Raw genomic sequence first — 20,653 nt, 5'->3', positions numbered from 1 at the left:
CCTGGACCTGGGGTTTTCACACCCACTTGATGTTGTTGCTTTATTTAGGTTGAGTTAAGGTAAGAATTCCACCCCCGATGTTTTTCTTCAAGTTAGACCATAAAACTTAATGGCACTTTTACACATACTCCGGGGACGGGGGGAGTGGCACTTCAATTTGAGTGGCCCCAAGAGCCACTCTAAAGTGCCGCCGTATTGAGTCTATCAGCGTCCCCACGCTTAAAAATGGTGCCACCATTTTTAAGCATAGGGATGCTGATACACGAGATGCAAGAGGCTGCTGAAGCACAGTAATTGCCACGCTCCAGCAGACTCAATTAATGGAGTCTGCGCTGACGTGCTTTGAGTACAGCACAACGGAGCAGCCTCTGTGCTTGTGTATGGGCACCCTAAGAGATGAAAATGCTTTCTTGCATGCTAAACTTTTGCAAGTTGTAATTCAAATGCTATTGTTTCTGGTACCTGTTTACTTGTAGTTCCAGCTATTTGCTTAACAGAACACTTAGTAACACCTCACCTCTTGCTGTAGACATAACCTAATGGCCTTATCAGGTATTTCACTTTGCTATATCAGGATTGACAAGAAGCATGGTGAAAGGACGCACTGCTCTTTCACAAAACAGCTTTTCTATAATACTGTATTTACTTGAAGATAAGACAACCCCAAATATAAGATGACCCTCTGAATAATTAGATTCTATATATGGAAAAATTAAAATTTTGTTACAATTTTCCAGGTGTTGAATCTAATTATTGGAAGCTTGTCTTGAATTTGTCCCCCTCTGACCATCTCAGCAGGGAAAAGAAATCTGTGGGTGTCAGGTGGCCCCCCTTGCCCTCTACCATAGGTGGCTGGTGCCTCTTGAGTCAGGGGGAGTGGGGGGGAGGGTCCCCTGGCGGCCGATAGCGCTGACCAGGGAAGGGGTGTCCCCCGGGGGGCCAATCTCAGTCACCAAAAAGTGGCCACACCACTTCTGAAAATCCTGCGGCTACTTCCAGAAGCTGCATGGCTGCTTTTGCTGGCAGCCCCACTCTGGTGCTCCTGCCTGCCCCACTGCCTGTCGCCTGAATGGAGAGTGTGGCTGGCCAGAGGGTGCACCAGCACTCTCAGGGGGTGCACATGCACCCCCTACACAGCCACTGCCCTCTACTCCCCCCAACTTTTTCTCCCTGCAGCCCCTTTCCCCCCACCCATACTGTCAGACCCTTATCTCCCTAAGCACATGGAAGTGAAGGGCAAATTTGAAAACACTGATTTGCAAATAAATATGCCTGTACTAAATTACTTTGGGTACCCATAGACTTAGTTCATCCAGAATTGATGCATTTTACCTTTTTTGAAACTGCTTTAAATTTTAGCACAGATACCCCATGAACATACTTTTAAGCAACACTTTTGTAACTACTTACGTACAGCACAGATGGTATGAGACAGGATAGAGGAGTAGGTGAAAAGGGATTCTGGGTGAACTGTTTGGGGCCCCATTTGGTGATTTCTGCCAAACATTTAAGGCTGGTGAAAAACAGGAATCAATGGAAATGGGAAAGAAAGGTGCAACTCCACTGTGGGAGTGAAGAGGAAGTCAAATGTATGGAATGCAGTGGCTCACCATGACTTGAAAAATAACTGGTGCTGACAGGGACTGAGCTACACTAACCTGTCTTTGTGGGAGGTTCCCATCAGTATGCCTGCCAAAAAGGGGCCATGCATTTTATTGTCATGCTCAGTGTTGGCTTCCTAGTTGGTTTCTGTTACTGAGCCCATGCTGTTTTTGGCAGAAATTTTATGATAGACAATGTATTTAGTGAGGAGTCCTTGTATGTGAATATAAGACGAGAAACATTTTTCTCCGTGATGATTGGGAGGGGCAGGGAGGAGGGACCTCATCTTGTATTCAAGAAATAAGGTAGGATTCAAATCAAGTGCCTTGGTGGATTGGAGAGCCTATTTCTTCTGGTGTTGCATGTCTGTAACTAATATACGTACTATCAAGATCTTGATTTTGCTAGTTCATCATCCACACTCCTGCATTCCAATAGCCAGTGCAAATTTACAAAATGGCTTGATTGGTTTGACTAAGATGCATATAGCAAGACTTTCACATTCACTTCATCATCTGTGTTACAGTGATTGTTATACAGATAAAAACTTTATTACCAGATAAGTTTAATAGGCTCTACACTAATGAAAAGCCATCTACATTAAAGCAGGGATATTTTAATTTTAGTAAGTAGTTTGTATATAATTGGATTTAGTTTTGATTACATAACTGGAGAACATTTTCTGCTTTTGTGAAACTAAGTTAAGAGATTCAAAAATGCAATGCAAAACAAATTAGAGTGCTATGATCAACCTTTCAGAATAAAAGATGAGATCACTGATGTCGAGCTTTACAGAAAACCCCTCCCCCCCATTTAGCAATCAGCAAAGACATAAAATAAGAAAGTTTGGATCTGTGAATCCACATTGGTTTGATGACTCTGCTATCATACTCAGGATGTATTATTCTGTGAAAAAGGAGGATGCAGCCAGCGTACTGGGAACCTGGTGCCTCTCATGTTAAATGTATTGCTCGGCTTTGCAAGGTTTCTTTTTTGTTATAATGTTATACCCTTTAGAACACAAAATACATTTAGAAAACCACTGGAAAACCATGCAATGTATTCCAAAGTTATCAACAGGCTGGCTTCATGATCCAACATGCTTTCCTAACTCACTTTGATGTCACTGCAGAGCAGGCCAGTGAAACTTCTAAGAACCTATAATGGAGTAAACAATTAGTTTTTGATTGTTTCACTGTGAGTGCCTTGTCTGTCACAGAATCATAGAGAAGTAGGGCTGAAAGGGACCTCCAGAGGTCATTTAGTCCAACCTCCAGCCTGAGACAGTATCGTTCCTATCCAAGCCATCCCGTACAACCATAATTTAAACTCTGCATAAGACTATCCTCAACCCTGACACAACACCGACCTAACCTCTTAACCTGCCACAGGTAAAGCAAGGGATCCATAGCAGCCCATGTTCTACCTTTATAAAATGTTTATAGATTCATAGGTGCTAGGCTCGGAAGGAACCTCAGTAGGTCATTGAGTCCGACCCCCTGCCCTGGGCAGGAAAGAGCGCTGGGGTCATATGACCCCAGCTAGGTGCTTGCCAAGTCTCCTTCTGAAGACCCCGAGGATAGGGGAGAGCACCAACTCCCTTGGAAACCCATTCCAGATTCTGGCAACCCTGCTCTCCATCAAATTGTGGCCATTGTGCCTAGTTACTCCAGGGGGTGCCGTGGGACTCTAGCCTGGAGAAGCACAGACTCAGGGGTGATTTGGTGGCAGCCTAAAAGTACATAAGAGGTGTGCATCAGGACCTGGGGGAACGTTTGTTCACCAGTGCACCCCAAGGACTAACAGTCACAAACTCCTGCAAGACCATTTTAGGCTGGACATTAGAAAAATCTTCTTTACTGTCCAAGCCACTAAGGCCTGGAATAGACTCCCCGCAAAGGTGGTGCAAGCACCTACTCCGGACACTTTCAAGAAACATTTGGTTGCCTATCTCCTGGGATCATTTGACCCTAGCTGACTTCCTGCCTCTTGGGCAGGGGGCTGGACCCAATGATCTTATGAGGTCCCTTCCAGCCCTAATGTCTATCAAATCTATGAAATGTATGAAAAACCTTGAATGAGGCCTTTAAAAAAAAGCAGAGTGACCACTGCCTAAAAAACTGGAGGGATCAGGAGTGTGCACATCTGAGTTGAGCAGCTGAGCATCCCACACCCTTCATTCTCTTCCCACCGGGCATAAATGACTACTTCTCTCTCCTTACCCTCTCTAGTCTTCTGACTGCTCTTCCCCTGGAGGCTGCCAGTGGAGAAATCAGTCATTTAGGACCTTGGCAGATATTGAAAAAGGGGGATCTGAGGAATTTTGTTCCGCATCCTAAACATTGCACATCCTGCCATGCCAGAGGTGAATGGCAGCATGCACAATGTTTGGGATGGGGCAAAAAAATCCTGAGAACCCAACTGCACAGCAGGCCTGCACTCAGCCTGATCCTCACGGATTACCTCGGAAACTAGTGTTTACAATCTAGAGCTATCAATGACAGTCAGCCACCAATCGCCAAGAACCAGAGCTTCAAAGTGCCGCTTGCTGCCCCAACTCTGGGATTCAAACTGGTCTAGGGCTGTTTGGCTGACAATCAGCAACACCTATGACTGGGGCAAACAACAGGCACTTTGAAGTAACAGGGTTTAAACGTGAAGGGTAGTTTTAAAATTGCTGGGCATGAGGATTGTAGTCCCTGCAGGGGGAGCCACTGAGGCTGTTAAATGCTGAACATTCAGTAAAAAAAAATAGCAATTATCCATTATTTTGACTTTTTTGCCTTGATTTTAGATTAAAAAACATTTTATGTAGAACCTCTTTGTGGCTGCTCTTCCAATTTACAGCAACATAAGTTGCTTGAATGTGTGGCACATTGCCATTTACGTCCAGATTAACCCATTAATTGTTTCATAAATGTAACTTGTGCCAGGGGCCTCAAACACAATTTTCTCCTGGCTGAAAATTGTGACCTGGATCTTCTCAGTCATTATAAGACTGTTTCGAGGACGAGTCAAAAGAGTTAAACACACTGTAGAACATGTCAGGTCTATGTGCTCCATAGCCAAACTGCACATCTCCATAGTGCACTGCACTCCTTAATGCTGACTTACCCAGCATGGTGCATCTTGGGAGTGTGGTTCAGTTAGTGAATGTGGCCCAGAGAGAACTGGGACATAGTGCAACTGGACTACAAATCCCAAGATGCACTGGAACAGACCACATAGCCACAGGTTGGTGGTTAGGTGACTCACAAAAAAAATTTGCACTTTGACATGGAGAGCTTCCTACAGAAACCTGTCAAATCATATAAAAGGAATCACAGAAAAGTAAGACCTCACAAGGTCATCTAGTTCAGTCCTGTGCACAAGGCAGGATCATTCCCGACTAAACCATGCCAGCCAAGTGTCTGTCTAACCTGCTTTTGAAAGTTTCCAAGGACAGAGATTCCACAATTTTTCTAGGCAGCCTGTTCCAATGCTTGACCACCTTCCGAGTCAGAAAGTTCCTCTTAATATCCAGCCTAAATTTCCCCTGCTGGAGCATGAGGCCACTGCTTCTAGACCTCTCCCCTACAGCCACAGATATCATCAGGTATCTTTCACCATTTCATAGAATCATAGAAGTAGGGTCGGAAGGGACCTTGTAGATCTTCAAGTCCGACCCCCTGCCTGGGCAGGAGAAAAACTGGGCTCAAATGACCCCAGCCAGGTAGGCATCAAGCTGCTTCTTAAAGACCCCCAGGGTAGAAGCCAGCACCACTTCCCTTGGAAGTTGGTTCCAGATCCTAGCCGCCCTAACTGTGAAGTAGTTCCTACGGATGTCTAATCTAAACCTACTCTCCAACAACTTGTGGCTGTTATTCCTTGTTATCCCGGGAGGCGCTAGGGGAAACGAGGTCTCCCCCAAACCCTTCTGGTCCCCCCTAGTGAGTTTATAGACAGTCACCAGGTCCCCCCTCAGCCTTCTCTTGTGAAGGCTGAACAGGTTCGGGTCCCATAGCCTCTCATTGTAGGGTCTGCCCTGCTGTCCCTGGATCATGCGGGTGACCCTCCTCTGGACCCTCTCAATTTCTGAAACCAAATTTCCTGAATCCTTTTTTTTGGAAAAAAAAAAAAAAAAAAAAAGTCCATTATTTTGACTTTTTTGCACTTTCAGATGAAAATAAGATGCTATAACAGAGAATTTCCTGCAAGATGGAAATATGGATTTTCCATCCACTATAGTCCTTATGGAGTCCTTGAAATAAGAGTTCAAAGGAATTATGGTTCAAATTAACAAATAAATCAGCTGTTCAGAAAAAAAGAAAAAACCCAACAGGGTTTTGCCAGGGCATATTTTAGAAGCCTGGACTAATTGACAGCTGAAAAAGGGGGGAATTTATAGAGTTATATCTGACAGCCCCCTATTCTGTTCTGGTCTTTGCTTAGGATATATAGAACTGATATGTGACTTACAGCTGGAAATAAATCTTACTTTTAGAGAGAGGTAGTTAGCCATGTTAATATGAAGTCAGGTGAGAAGGCAAGGCGAGGCACCTTATACACCAACTCATTCAGAAATGTATAAGCTTTGGGAGGCAACAGCCTACCTCATCAAATGCTATGATCTGTCTGAAATCAGTGCAAATAAATCAAAGTACTGGTCTTGCCCTGCCTTCTTACTTTTAGCCCAAGATTTGCATTTTTTAAAAGCAGGCTCTTTAAAAGGTAAGATCAATATGTTTCCACCATTGTTTGCAAATAAACAGTGTCTGCTTTAACTGAAAACACTGCAGCTTGAAAAACCTGACAGTACATTGATTTTTCATTAAGGTGACCAAAAAGGTTACTGCTACTGCATGAATTCTTACCACGTGTCATGTCCAAACTACAAAACACTAACTGCAAACACCCTTATACCAAATTTTACCACATTTTAAAAACTGCCTTTTTCAAACACTTCCTAAGAGAACAATCTCTGGAACTGTAGCCTTTTGATACCAAGATAATGTACATGAGGTATAACAAGCAGATGCTTTATGCATTTCATAAATCACAAATTGTTTGGAGAAAGACATGCTAGTTATTTATTTATTGGTCCAAGCATCTAGATCAGTGCTTCCCAAACTTTTCCTCAGCATAACCCCATTTATGACCCCATTTCCTCAGCATGGTCACTCACTCCCAACCCACAGCCCCTCAAGCCCTGCCCCCCCTGGTGCCCCTCATTCCCCACCCACGGCCCCCTCCCTCCCCAACCCTGCTGGTGCCTCCCACTCATGACGTGCAGCCCCTTGCCCCCCCCACCCAAGCCTTGCTGGCAGGGTCCCCAAGCTCTCAGGACTACAGGACCAGGGCCCCTACATGGCTGGAGCAGGGCCCAAGGTCGGGGAGAGGATGCAGACTGCCCATTGTGGACTCAGGGTTCCCTGCCCTGGTACCCTCTGCCTGCCTCTCCCCCCCCCCCCCCCCCCGAGGCCCCCTGCAGCTCAATGGGCTGGACCCCGTATGGAAGAGAGGCTTGGCTTAGTGTCACTGCTGGGACCCCCACACCAGCCATGCTGCCATGGTGAGGTACCCCCTGCCTGCCTGGCAGCAATGGCAGTGCTGGTGCAGGGTTGTGGCCCCCACTGATGCCAGGTGGGCAGGGGTGCCTCACCATGGCAGTGAGGCTGGCTTGGAGTTCCCAGCAGCAGCATCAAGCCTCTCCATCCAGCCTCTCTCCGCCATGGAGACCCACACATGCAGTATGTGCAGCCCCGAGACGCAGCACGCAGCCCACATCTGCCCCTGCCCTGCGCACACATATGGGAGGCACATACCCCCTGCCTCCCTCGCTGGGAGTATGCGACCCCAAGATTGGGAACTGTTGATCTGGACAAAATACTGTTTCCAACAAGATGTTTAATAATTTAGTAAAACATTCATTCAGACATGTGTTTTTGAAATATCCCAAAGTTATCTTCATTTCAGCTTTGTTTGAAACCAGTAATATTGCCATTCCAAGGAAACTTTACTGAAGCATATCAAAATGGTGGAATATTTGCAGTTCTAACATTGCTAATGATAAAAGTGATTCCAGTTACATTTTCATATCTCTTCCTTGTGCCATGTTCTGTTTTCTTCTATGAAAATCTCCATTTTTTCTCTGCATCTACCCAGACAGATGAACAGTTTTTGAAGTAAGATAAGTACTTTCACTACCAGATAACACCTTGTCTAGGGTACAGAGATCCACACACCAAAATCTGTAAACTTCTTTTAAATTAGAGCTGAATGAAATTTCCCATTTTATAACAATCTTGTGCTGCTATTCTGCCTGCTTCTCCGAGTGTTTCTTTATAATCAAATGCACTGCTGTTTCCCCATCAAATTCACTGCCCTAAACATCCCCCAAAAGAGAATGGCTCAAAATGTTCCAAGATCAGTGTGCGCTTCCAGATTAAAGACAAGATGACAGTGTTGTGTTAGTGTAATTCTGTTAGAGTACTGTTGCTCATCAAATAAGGATAGCAAGATCTTATAAATATGTGACTCAAACGGCAGAAAGTTAGGGGAACAGATATACTGACTCTCCACACTGATGGACAACAAATGTACAGGGCCATGCCTGACTCAAAACTTTTTTTGTTTTTGGCAATGCCAATTTCCTATGATATTTTCCAACTATTTTTACCATCTTCTCATTACTCAAGTCACTTTGTTCTTCCGTTTTGCACTTTAGTGGAAAAAATATTTTAAAATTTAAAGGGAAACCTCACCTGCAGAGGCACCAGAGGACAAACCCAAGTCCACAGTAAGGGTCCAAACAGATAGCAACTTCTCTGGAAGGATAAAGCTCACACTGCAGCTTAATAGAACGACAAAAGGCACTAGTGGCTGCATGAGACATCTGGAAGAAAATTGGGCAGTAATTAAAACAATAAACTCTGTCATCCTCAAGTCATTGCCAGTCCTTAAATCAGAAACAGGATGATGAAAACAAATAAATATTGACTTCGTGTACAACATAAATACACACTGTAATTTATACACAATGACAATTAATTTTCTTTCAAGAGGTGGCCCAAATAACCATGAAAGGAAAAGGAAGACAGAAGATAAGTTGTAAGTTTAATAGATTTATGGCATATTATCCTGAATGGCTTAAAGACTTACTTGAAGCAAAATGCGACGAGAAGAAGAATGAGCTAAACTTTAATAAGGATGATAAAACCCTCAGGATAGTAAAATCTGTATAAACAGTAGTCTAAAGTATCAGCTTGGATTTATCTATCTATTGTTAATAACGTGTCATGTTAAACTAATACAATAAAGTGTTCCAAAATAAAACTGAGATACAATTGTATCTGCGCCCATAGCATCAAAGGGCCTGATCTCAGAAAACTTCCATTGGCACAATACATTTCTGGCTCCAGTGGGTGTTTTGAATATCAAGCAGCACAGTTGACTCAATCAACCATTTATAACATCAAAATAAGCTCAATAAAAAGAGGGCCATAAACAGTTTCATATTTTAGCCATTCCTAATTGTGAGTTCTTTTACTTTTTTTTATTAAAAAACTCTGAGAAACTGATGTAGCTGAAAATAAAATTTAGTACTGATAAGAAAGAAAAACTCTTCAGATGTTTCTTTTAAGAGTGTTAGTTCTTGAGGCTGACAGACAATAAAACCCTCAATGTACAGAAAAGTTACTGCCAAGTTTCATTAATACTATCCCAGAGGGCCCAACTAGGGTCGTATGCATTTTATATGATTAGATCAAACTCTCTGGAACAAGAAGCGGTGTCATCCTATGAGTTTTTTGTCCAAACCTCACTAACTTTGTGGGTTCTAGTAAAATAAATATGTAATAATTAGTAATAATCTACCACAGGGGTATCAAATAAGGCTGCTGGGCCAATCTGTGGGCTGGATCTGGAGAGACTCTGTGCCACATGTAGCACCCATGATGCCGGATACAGGCTGGGTGCTGCATGAAGCACAAGCTACCCCCAGGGCGCTCTCTGTATACAGTATGCAGGCTGGACCCAGTGCTGCATGCAACATGGGGCCAGTTCAGGGTGCAAACTGCATGCAGCCTCCCACTGGACTGGATCTGCATGCTGGTTTGGGAGCTGGTCCGGATTAGGTCCCAGGCCACCTGTGCATGCTGGAGCCAGCATGCAGGTCTGGTCTGGTCTGGTGGGGCACTACAGGAGGCCCATGCCTCAGATCCCCCTGTGTTGTGTGCCACACCGCATTTAACCCATGGGCCATATGCAGAGCGAGCCCCAGGGCTGGCATGTGCTGCATGCTGTGTTCAGGCTGGACCAGCTGTGCATGTGGAACAGAGGGCCAGCCTGGGGCTTGCACTGCATGTGGCACCGCGCCAAACTGGCCCAGTGTGCTGGCTCTGTACAACACAGTCCAGACCAGTCCCACAGCTAGTGTGCAGAGCCAGTTCAGCGTGAGTGCCAGAGGCACTGCATGTCCCATGGGGCACAAGGGATCAGTTTAGAGACCCACAGGGCAGATAATGTTGCTCTGTGGGCTGGATATGGCTCATGGGCTGTATTTTTGACACCCCTGATCTAGCTGATAACTTAACTTGAATGTGTTTTGAGCCAATGAACTAGTAACTCTGTACCCCTTTTGGAGCTTTATGACCTCTCCACTTAGCACTGTACTTTAGCTGCAGTTAAATATGCAGGATACAACAAAAGTAAATGATTGCCACTGGTAGAGAAAAATGCTCTTCACTCTTCTGTCACACTGATCAATCTTTGTAACTGCACAGGCAGTGACCAAGGAAAGCTGACTGTCACTTTCTGCAAGTTAGAGGCACAATCACTTGCAGATAAGTCACCTAAAGTTGTGGAAGAGGGCAAATCACTTTACCCTGCTACCTTGTTATCAACTTTCCCATCTCAATGATGGGAATAATGGAAATAATCTTTTCTAAAGTGCACTGAATGCAATATATTGAGGGTCACAATGGGCAAGCAATATAACATGATACATTGGCATGATCCTATAAATAGAGTAGCAGCAAGTAGGAATAGAATGGTGATTTCATCTCTGTGTAAGGCCATTTCTGATACCAGAAAAAAGGATGTTGCTGATACTAGACAAAGTATGTTGAAAGATTTGAGAGAATTCAGAAAACAGCCACAAAAATTATATGAGTACTGGACTAGTCGGAGATTTAGAAGCTGCTAGGTTTAAATTCCCAAAGAAGAGGATTAAGAGAGAATTTTATCATAGGCCATAAGTACCTTGAGCAGAAGAAAATACTGACAGTATTAAATGTTCCTTTAAATCAGGAAAGGTAGGCTTAACAATAATCAACGGCTGGAAGCTAAAGCCAGACAGGTTCAAATTGGAAATAAGATACACATTTAACCATAGGTGATTAATACTGAAACCAATTACCAAGGGAGATGGGTCAATTCTCCACTTTTCACATCTCAGATCAAGACTGCAGATCTTCGTAGAAGATATGCTGTAGTCAACAAGTTATCTGGCTGAATAATCAGGTATAGCTGGATGAATGACTCTATGGTATCCAGAAGGTCAGACCAGGTGATCTAATAGTACCTTCTGGCCTTACAGTCTATGTAATCTTTGATTACATGCACCTACCAAGAGCAAGGTACTATTACTGATGGAACAGCAGCTCCTAAGTTTGGGAAGGAAACAATTGCAGGTGCCCGATTACTGAGAAGAGAAAGTAATTTAACTTTTAGTAACTAAAGGAACATTCTGCAAAATCCAAAGCGACATGCCATGTGCCCAATCAAGCCAGACTTCATGCTTGTTTGATATATGCCAAGAATATTTGACTTCAATATGAAATTCCTACCTTTACTCCTGCCAGCATTCCAGTTGTGGATACACTGAAGTCAAGATAAGCCAGTGTATCAGGGTTAGAAGGTTTGTAGATTTGAGCAGGCCGCTTCTTTGGCAAGTCATCTAGAAAAAATAAAAAATGAAAGTGCGTGTGGCAGGCAGTCAACTGCAGCGATCTTTGAACATGCAAAGTTCAACAGAAAAAATACATGGCATCTGCCTAGCTTTTGTACTTACCTGTATCTAGTACAGGAGGCCACGTTCTGATATCCACTGCTGCTGCTGCCTCTCGTGACCGTAATAATTTACATATTAATTGTGTAGTCATTAAACAGGCTGAACGACTCACCTGAGAATTCAACAAGCAAAAAGGAAATGAGACACTGATTACTTCACATGCAAAAGCATGTAAGCCAACAATTTAATTTACAACAGGATATATAAGTTTATTGGTTTTATATTCCTTGACTAAGAGACAAAGGTATGTCCATATGTGGAGTTCTTTGAAAATTCATAGGTTATATTACAAGCCAAGCAAGCCAAGTAAATCTTATAACTTGTGGTAAATTGTTACATTGAGACTAATAGCACATTAATATGGAAAATGTAGCTTTCCTTGCATGTTTTTATCCACAGATCCCACAGAGAAGGTTATGACAAGTATAACCTAAGTGAAGGTAACACAAGTTGTTTATAAAAATAATATTAATAAAATCCTTACTATGCTCTAGTGCTCTCACCACAGTAAGTCAATATGATTTGGCTAGCCTTGTAACCTTGATTTCTACACTAAATGAAACGAACAGGATTCTCTGCAGGAACACTAGGGACTTAATAAAGGCTTCATTGTAGAGAATTTTGATATTTCAAATGACAGCTTTACAATGGTCATTTCTCAAGTGGCACTTACACTTACAGTGAGTTTACTCTTTCACTTTTGACTATATTCAAAAGTCTACTGGATTTTACATTGGGGAGATTCTCTTGTTTGAGAATGGATAGATACTTTAACAAATATGTTAACTGGGTACCAACTGAAAAAAACATGTCATACATTATATGCAAGTAAAAGTCAGGCAACTATAGTATTGAACATTTATAATCAATGGACACAGAATGGAAAATGTAAAAAGAAAGACTTTCTTTCTCATTTCTGGTTTTTGCAATTCTGTGAGGACAAGTATTTCTAAGGCCCCTGTTACATGTTACATATATTATGCAACTAACTAATTAATTGCACAATAAATTTAGACTGGCCACATGTGCAAAGTAAGACCAGCCACAAGTGCAAAGTAATGATCACATAATTGGCTGGTTAATCGCGCAATAATAAATGTAGACCAGCCACCTGCGCAAAGTAATTACGACAAAATTAAAAATGCCTATCCCGCTATAAAAAGAGCTAACCAGCTATAAAGATAGCGCTTGAAAATATGTAACAACTCTGTAGTAGTTTCTATTTAGCTTTAATCTGAACATGTAGCAGGGCCCTTCCACATGGAACCTGAGCCAAGGACTTGTGCTCGACAGCACTGCAAACCATTACCTTGAAAACTACTGGTTAGGAAACCACCATTCCACTGGCTGCTGTCAGCACTGTCAGCAATAGAGATATTCTTATTCACGCCTCCAGCAGACAGAAAAGTGCATTGTGAAAACAAACTATGAGTTCCTCTAGCACTGAGCTCAGTTCAAAACCTATTCCATCTGGGTTCCACAGAGAGCGTGAAACTGCTGAACTCCCACTATTGTCCCTATATGAACTCCCACTATTGTCCCTATCTGAAGAAACCACTTGTTGAATACCGTACTTTCAACCTCATATACAGCAAGTTCACCACTTGATCACAGGAGGCTAGCAGTAATGATACTGCAAAACACAGATTGCCCCTCTCCTCAGAGCAACGCTCTAGGGAGAAACAGCAGGCATAACAGCAGGCAGCAACAGGAACAAAGGCTCTGTTGCAGCAACTCTGCTGGCTATGATTCAATAAATACCCACTGTGGTGTTCTGTGTAGATCAGGTATAGACAGAAGCATAGCAGGGCAGCCCTACACTTGGGGCAATCATGAAGCATGGAGTAGTGACAGGTATGACAGTGCCATTGGTGGTATAATGGTCAGCCACTGCTGTGGCAGTGGTTATTTTCGCACTGACCTACAAAGGTGGTGCCCAAGGATACCCAGTCACCTCTCTAAGTTACGCTATTTGGAGTAGAAAAGGATGAGGGCAAGGTTCTTAGAGCATCTTTTGCTCTCAACTTTGTGTGTCATCCTGGGACAAGGTAATACTCAATCCTACCTTACATGGTCTGGGCCACAATGAAACCACTAGAAGAAGAGAGTTTCAAGGGCAAATGGCTATAAGGAACAACATTATCATGGACGTCAGGATAGTGTGGAGAAACTCTGGACCCCAGAGTTATCACCAAACTGGGGAGGAGAGCTGAACCTCTTGCAAACTCCTTGATGGAAGGACAAAATACAACATCCTCTTTGGAAGGGACAATATTCATTTCTGTTACCTCCATTGTATTTTATGTAATTAGACTACAGTCAAGTCTATAATTAGGGATCTACCGAAATCACAATTTTGCGGATTTCACGGAATTTGCGAAATCCAACACTGCATGCAAAATTTGTGAAAAAAGAAACCTTATCGAAAATAAGATACTGGCTCCCTAGGGCGAGCGCTGCAACCCGGCCGTGCAGCCTGCCAGGGAAGGAAGTGGCACATGTAGAAGCCCAAGATGACTGCTGCCTCTACCCCTTGTCAATGACTGGCTGAGAATGCTGCCTGTCATGCAGCCCCATCCCTCTTCACCAATCAGTGGCAAGGGGTGGGGCAGCATGACAGATAGCACTTGCAACCAACCAGTGGTGAGGGACAGGGCTGTATGACAGACAGCCCTTGCAGCCAATCAGCAGCAAGGGACAGGGCAAACAGGGGCCCCTCAGGCCATCAGAGGTCTGTAGGGGCACCTCCATGATTAGCCCATGAAAATGGCAGTCAGCCCTGTGATCTCCCTCTGAAATCGGGTGGCCGCCTTCTCGTGTTGAATAGATCCCTACCTATAATCTCTTAAACCATTCAGCAACGTATAGCGAGATTGGGATCACAATAGGGTTGAACTCCATTGACTGCTAACATCTCCAAAGCACAGTTCTGTTTTCAGATTGATAGAAAACGGTATGTGTGTAAAGGCAGGATTCTCCACCATTACAGCAATGTATGCACAATGAAAAGAATAAGCTCAATATTTAATCTTCATAAATTCATGCCTCTCTAAAATGAGAGAAAGTTCTTCTATGAATTAAAGCTGAGAGGATATTAGGTTAAACTGGTATTAATGTGTTCTGCAATTTCTGATGGGAAATCAGTCCACTAAAAAGGGCTAAACAACCATGAGACACCTTAGGCCCCTGGTAGATGTTCAAATAAAAACAACCCTGATCTGATCCCCGATTCCAATGATCATGCCTCCTGCCATGCTACGCGTGCATGGCAGAAGGTGCAACTGTGATAGGGAATCAACTGTGTCCTATTGTTGGTGCAGGGGGAGGCTGGGCTCCCCCTGCACTGGCAAGTAGCAAACTGGGTGTCCAGTGTGCCTGGCTCAGAGCACCAATCAGTTGGTTAGCATACCCAGCCTCAGGAGCGCATCACAGCCCTTCTCTCCTGTGTGTCCCCAGGGCTGGGAGCACCAGTAAGTGATCAGTACTACCAGCCTCAGTGGCACACTGGAGCTGTTGATGAGCTGATTGGTGATCATTGTAATAAGTTGCTTATTCCCTGTTTTACTGCACTATTAATTGCTCTAAACATGTGACCAGGTTATGACTTAAGGAATGATTAGTCATGCCGTAAGTGCCACATCTGCCAGGGGTCTTAGCTTCATCTTAAAATTTGCTGAATATGCCAATACAGCCCATTTTAGCCAAATCTGACTGTCAAACACTGACAAAACTAACCAGTTATTACACACTACACAGGTTTAAATACCTCAAAAGGAGCAATAAGACCACTGCTTTGCTGCTGCTAGGTCAGACTGTAATACCTGTCCTCATGCTGAGCAGCATCTCATTCTGTGAACAACCCTGTTATCTCACACAAGTTTATTTGTCCCTGAATGGTCCCTAAATAATAGTTTATATCCTAAAAAATCCTAAAGATTAATTTAACTGGCTAAAATAAAATCTATTAACTACCTACGGGGACTTTTTACCATCTTGTACCATCTACACTTTTCCCAGAGCCTGACGAAGGGACTTTGATCCTGAAAGCTTGCAGAAAAGGACAATTTTCTTGCCATTTTCCAGTTGGTCTAATAAAAAGGTATCGTTTTGGAACCAAGAGTTATAGTTTTTTGTGTCTTATTAACTTATTTAAGGTTTTCTCAGAAGGCATCACAAGTAAGAAGTCACCTCTCTGAAATCACACCCCACCCAATCAGGGTTAATGCAACTACATTGCAGCCATACCACATGTTCAAATTAAGCCTGGATAGAAACCAGCTATAGAGTTCTTACACATTTTCAAGCACTAACTTTATAGCTGGATGGACATTTATATAGCGTTACAGTTATGTTGCAAGCAAGACCAGTTTGAATTTATTACACAATTAACCAGTTAATAGCATGATAAATTACTTTTCAAATGTGACGCGTCTTACTCTGCATGTGTGGCTGATCTAGATTTATTGTGTGATTAACCAGTTAATTGCACAATATATGTAAAGTGTGGCAGGAGCCTTAGTGTAAGAAATGACTCCATTTTAACCAGATAAAATGAAAAGACAAAAAAAGTCCAAATCACCCCTCTCTGGGTAAAGACCTGTCCATGGTACAACTTCAAAATGAGTAACTCCCTTTACTAAACTTGCTTCCAAAACTTTGTAAGAGGCCTTTAAAAACATAAAGAGTACATACCCATACATAGACCTGCTGAAACAGTTTTAACTTAAACATTTTTTTTCCAATTGCTTGGCCTGAAACACATTAGATAAACTCTTAATATTATTTTCTGCAATATCATCCCAGTCTGTGTAGTGGACTGTTTTACACATCAGTAACAAGGCAGGTCAGTGAAAATGTCACTAGGAAGCCTGTGAAACCTGGTGTAGTGTCAAATACTGGAAAACATATCTAAATTGCTTCTGGAAAGTGGCAATGTAGGTGGCTGCTTATATAGCTCCGAAAGTCTGAGCGTGTTAAATGTTCTCTCATCCCTGACTTTGTGATACATTATTGGCTTGGGCCCTGTAACATGAAATATGAACTCAGAGGTTACAAAACCCAGTGTCTTTTGCTGACTTTGATGGAAAAGCTCCTAAAAGCATATTAGCCCACTGCCTGTTTAAGCAGCTTTCACATTTCCAGATGTCCACTCACCTCCACAATCATCTTCACCGTAGGTAATGTTGTTGCAATGTTTTGTGGATGTGGAGGTCGAACTGTTATTGGCACACAGCCTGCATACAGGCAACCATAAAATGCTGCAATCAGGTCTATCCCTGCATGAAGAACAAACCAAAACATTCTTACTTGAAAATCCAATTGTTAACTGCATAAAACTATGTAAGTATACTATGTAAGTATACATCCTACTCTGAAATGACTTAGGATGTTAAATAAGTAACTACAAATCTTCCACAGATTATTTTTTCTGTCCCTATCCTGTATTTGGTAAACTGCACTGATTATTTTTATCTGTGGAGTTCTTTTAAGCATGAAATAACTAGACTGATCTAAAAGTATGGACAACATGTCATCACTCAGGTTTCTGATCAACAATCCACTAGTTAAAAAGTTGAAATATAACTAATTAAATATGTTACATTTTAACTTATAGACAATAGCTTTTAAGGGAACAGTGAAACAAAGAAAAGTTGAGACTGTGACATTTCACTACTCCTATATCGTGTAAAAAGTTACATTTTAAAAAAGGTATTTTCTAATTCTTTTCTATGCCACTGGACCTTAAAAATGTGAGGCTTTGGCTTGTCTTCTTGAAGGGTTCAAATGAAAAAGGCAATGTCATCACTTCATACTCCTTATTTCTGACATATGTTAAGCATTTTTTTTTTAAATAAATGGTGATTATAAGGATCAGTTTATACAGCTAATACAGAAAAATGAGTTAGACTAGGAGTGCCCAACCTGCACACTTGAATCTGACCATATGCTGGCCTGACCCCATGTGCCAGGTCAGAGCCATGTTATCTGGCCTGCAGAGCTACCCACAGGTCCACATATTTGTCAGCAGGGGAATGGCAATTAATGTTGCCACCACTCCCCACAGCCAAATTTCTGGACCTGTGGGGAAACCTGCAGCCTGGATGACACGGCTCTGTGGGCCAGATATGGTCTGTGGGCTAGAAGCTGAGCACCACTGCATCACATTCTATAGACAGCTGAATTTATACATTCAAAACAGCATAAAATTATTTTGTTTGATAGTTCCTTACACTCTATATGTAGGCCTTTACAAGAATGCAATGCAAATAGTTTTACTTTTTTAATGGGGCAGTTAGAAGTAAAGGGTTCTTGATTTATGGCTTACTCTTTTGAAAATAAAACATTTTCCATGGAGACTGAAATATATACGTTTATGTGTATATATATTAGAAAAGGTTCTGCAAGCTAATACTAAGAAATGGTTTCAACAAATTTTTTACATGGATTGGGTTAATCAAGGAGTGGGCAAAATATGGCCTGCCAACTGACTGGTTCTGGCCTTCAATTGCCCCCGTAGCACTCCTCATATGGCTGACCCCACCTGCTCCCACTGGAGCAGCCCACATTGCGCTCCAGCCCAGGCCCTAACCGGCGCACGCAGCTTCCGGTGGGGCTGTTCCTGGTGCGGCCGCAGCCAGCTGGGTGCTATTCTGCTCTGCTTGCCTCCAGCTGCAGCTCCTCCTCTTGCTCCTGCCTCTCCTGTGCTGCTCTGCACGGGGGGCAGGATGCTTCAACTGGGTGGCTCCGGCTCCTGACTGCCTTCCACCCGCTCTGCCCGCCCGGCACGATCAGTAGCCGCTTGAGTACAGGCAAAGTGGGTGTAAGGCGATCAGGAGCTGGAGTCAGAGCCCCACACTTTGAGACAAGAGCCACCCAGCTGAAGCTCCCCTCTTTCACATCCAGAGCAGTGCAGCAAAGGCAGAAACAGAGGGAGGAGCAGCCGCTGGAGATGCGGAGAACACAACAGCCATGCGGGCCCAGGCCATGGGCAGTGCTCACAGCTTCTGGTGGGGCTGTTCTTGCTGCGGTTGCAGCCCATCACCTCCAGTAGTGGCTCTTCCTGTTTCTGCTCCTACCCCTTGAAAGGACATACTGAAATAATATGCTTTAATCTTAACCTAAATTCACAGAAATAAATAACGAATGAATCCATCTTGCTAAACTCAGAGAAATGCATTGTAAAATGGGTAAATACTTCAATGCCTCTTTGACAAATATTATTCATGTTCCTAGTTTACAGCTAGGCAAGGACCCTGTTTGCAATTTCACCAAAATGAGGGTAAATGATTTGAAAAGGAGTTTTAATTCACGAAGCTTAAGCTCACTATAGTACAAAAAAATGCAAGTTCTTTACCTGGTGGGTAAACCAAAGCCACGTGGTCTCCATCTTGCAAGTGTCCTCTTTCCATCAACATGACAGCTATCTTCTCAGCTCGCTTATGTAGCTGGACACATGTTAGAGAGTTCGCTATTGTTCCCTGTATATTGAAATAAGATTGTGTCACAAGAAAAACAGATTGTGTGGTGAATTCCAGTTTCCTTTCCCAAGCTGACAAGTTAATGAAATGAAGGCTATCTTTTTATTTTTATAAAAATATGTCATACTAGTCATGCAGTAAAATTATCTAAGAAAAACTTCAGCTTTATGCCCAACTGCAGCTGGAAAAATAGGAACTTTGACAAGGCTGTGAATATTTCCCGCCCCCATCTCTATACACTTCACTCAAAGCAGTGTTTGAGCTCTAATTTTAAAGACGTGTCAATAATCTTTTAATATCATGACCGAAGACCCAGCACTGCTTTCCTTAGTTATACATGCTTTGTTCCCACATACAGCCAGTAAAGTGAATTTTACCAGACTCCTGCCACAATCTGAAGAGTTAAGTCTGAAGGAGCATTCCTGTAAACTTCACTTCATTGTTTGCATGCTGGCACGAAGCCAACTGGCATAGCAGAAATACATTATAAACCAAGAGACAAAAGACAGAGGGGAAAGCACCACATTGCAGGCAGGAGATGAGTTAGGAATAAAAGTTATGCACATGCATATGACCCAAATAGGAAAGAAAAGCATTTGTTTGAACATGGGTAGTTGGCTGAGCAAGGAGGTTAGGATCTAGATAGCTTAGGAAGTGGTAACAGGCTACGCAGCCTCTCATTTCTACAAAACAGGTCAATTGGTAATGACCCCAAATTATTAGACAGCTGTAGTGGTCTGTAGTAGAGCAGTGTTGTGATCTTAACACACTGCTAACAAATAGCCAGAGCATGAAAATCACCACTACAACTGAGCCCTCTGTTGACAGTGTCAGCAGAGAAGCCCACGAGTGCAGAGGCAAAGACTGACTGTCCCTAGCGATGCTGTCTCCCGGCCTGGCTGCGGGAGGCTGATGGGGTAGGGCAGCGGAGGGAAGACCTGCGCTTCTACTGCCTGTGCGGTACCTGTTCTGTGGAGAAAGAAGATTTCAGTCTCCAGTACTGGCATATGTGGCACCTTTCACAAGCACTAAATTCACTTAAAAAATAGAGAAGCTGAAGAAATTGAGGGGAAAAAAAAAAGACTGGTAAGGAAACATTTACATTTCAGGCTTCTACGTGGTTATAAAATAAACAGAGTCAAAAATGAGGTACAAGAAAATACCCTAGTCATGTCCCTATTCTGAAGGAAAGCAACAGCAAGTCTCTATTTCAAAGAAGTTTAAGAAAACATAAGTATTTGTTTGATTTCTAAGAAACTAATTCTTATTCACCGTGAACATCTTTCACACAACCACAGTAATTCACCATTGCAGACTCCACAGGGAGAGAGGTGTCTGATAGGGCTGTGCGAAGCTTCAGTTGCTGATTCGATTTGGAGGAGATCCGGCGGCTGAATCTCCAAATCCAAATCGAATCATGAGACCAATAAAAAGGTCTGAATTGATTCCAAAGCCTCCAAATCAATTCAGAAAAAGATTTGCAGGAGATTTGGAGATTCAGGCAGTCCCTGCCTGCCGCTGC

The 20,653-nt window shown here is 42.9% G+C and overlaps 1 protein-coding gene across 10 annotated transcripts in view; it reads right to left on the bottom strand.

Moving 5' to 3' along the window:
* The window catches only part of DIP2C (disco interacting protein 2 homolog C), a 464,954-nt gene that overhangs the window by 60,684 nt on the left and 383,617 nt on the right, over positions 1 to 20,653 (bottom strand). For all 10 annotated transcript variants that reach the window (XM_059729168.1, XM_059729169.1, XM_019498679.2 and 7 more), the window contains 5 exons: positions 19,008 to 19,131; positions 16,808 to 16,929; positions 11,654 to 11,765; positions 11,430 to 11,539; positions 8,346 to 8,476 (listed from right to left, as the gene is read on the bottom strand). In XM_059729168.1, coding sequence (XP_059585151.1) covers positions 8,346 to 8,476; positions 11,430 to 11,539; positions 11,654 to 11,765; positions 16,808 to 16,929; positions 19,008 to 19,131 — 599 coding nt within the window. The remainder of the gene's footprint in view (positions 1 to 8,345; positions 8,477 to 11,429; positions 11,540 to 11,653; positions 11,766 to 16,807; positions 16,930 to 19,007; positions 19,132 to 20,653) is intronic.

Source organism: Alligator mississippiensis, chromosome 5 (genome assembly GCF_030867095.1).
Source record: "Alligator mississippiensis isolate rAllMis1 chromosome 5, rAllMis1, whole genome shotgun sequence".
In the NCBI taxonomy this organism is placed as follows: domain Eukaryota; kingdom Metazoa; phylum Chordata; order Crocodylia; family Alligatoridae; genus Alligator; species Alligator mississippiensis.
This window is presented reverse-complemented; position numbering and strand designations above follow the sequence as displayed.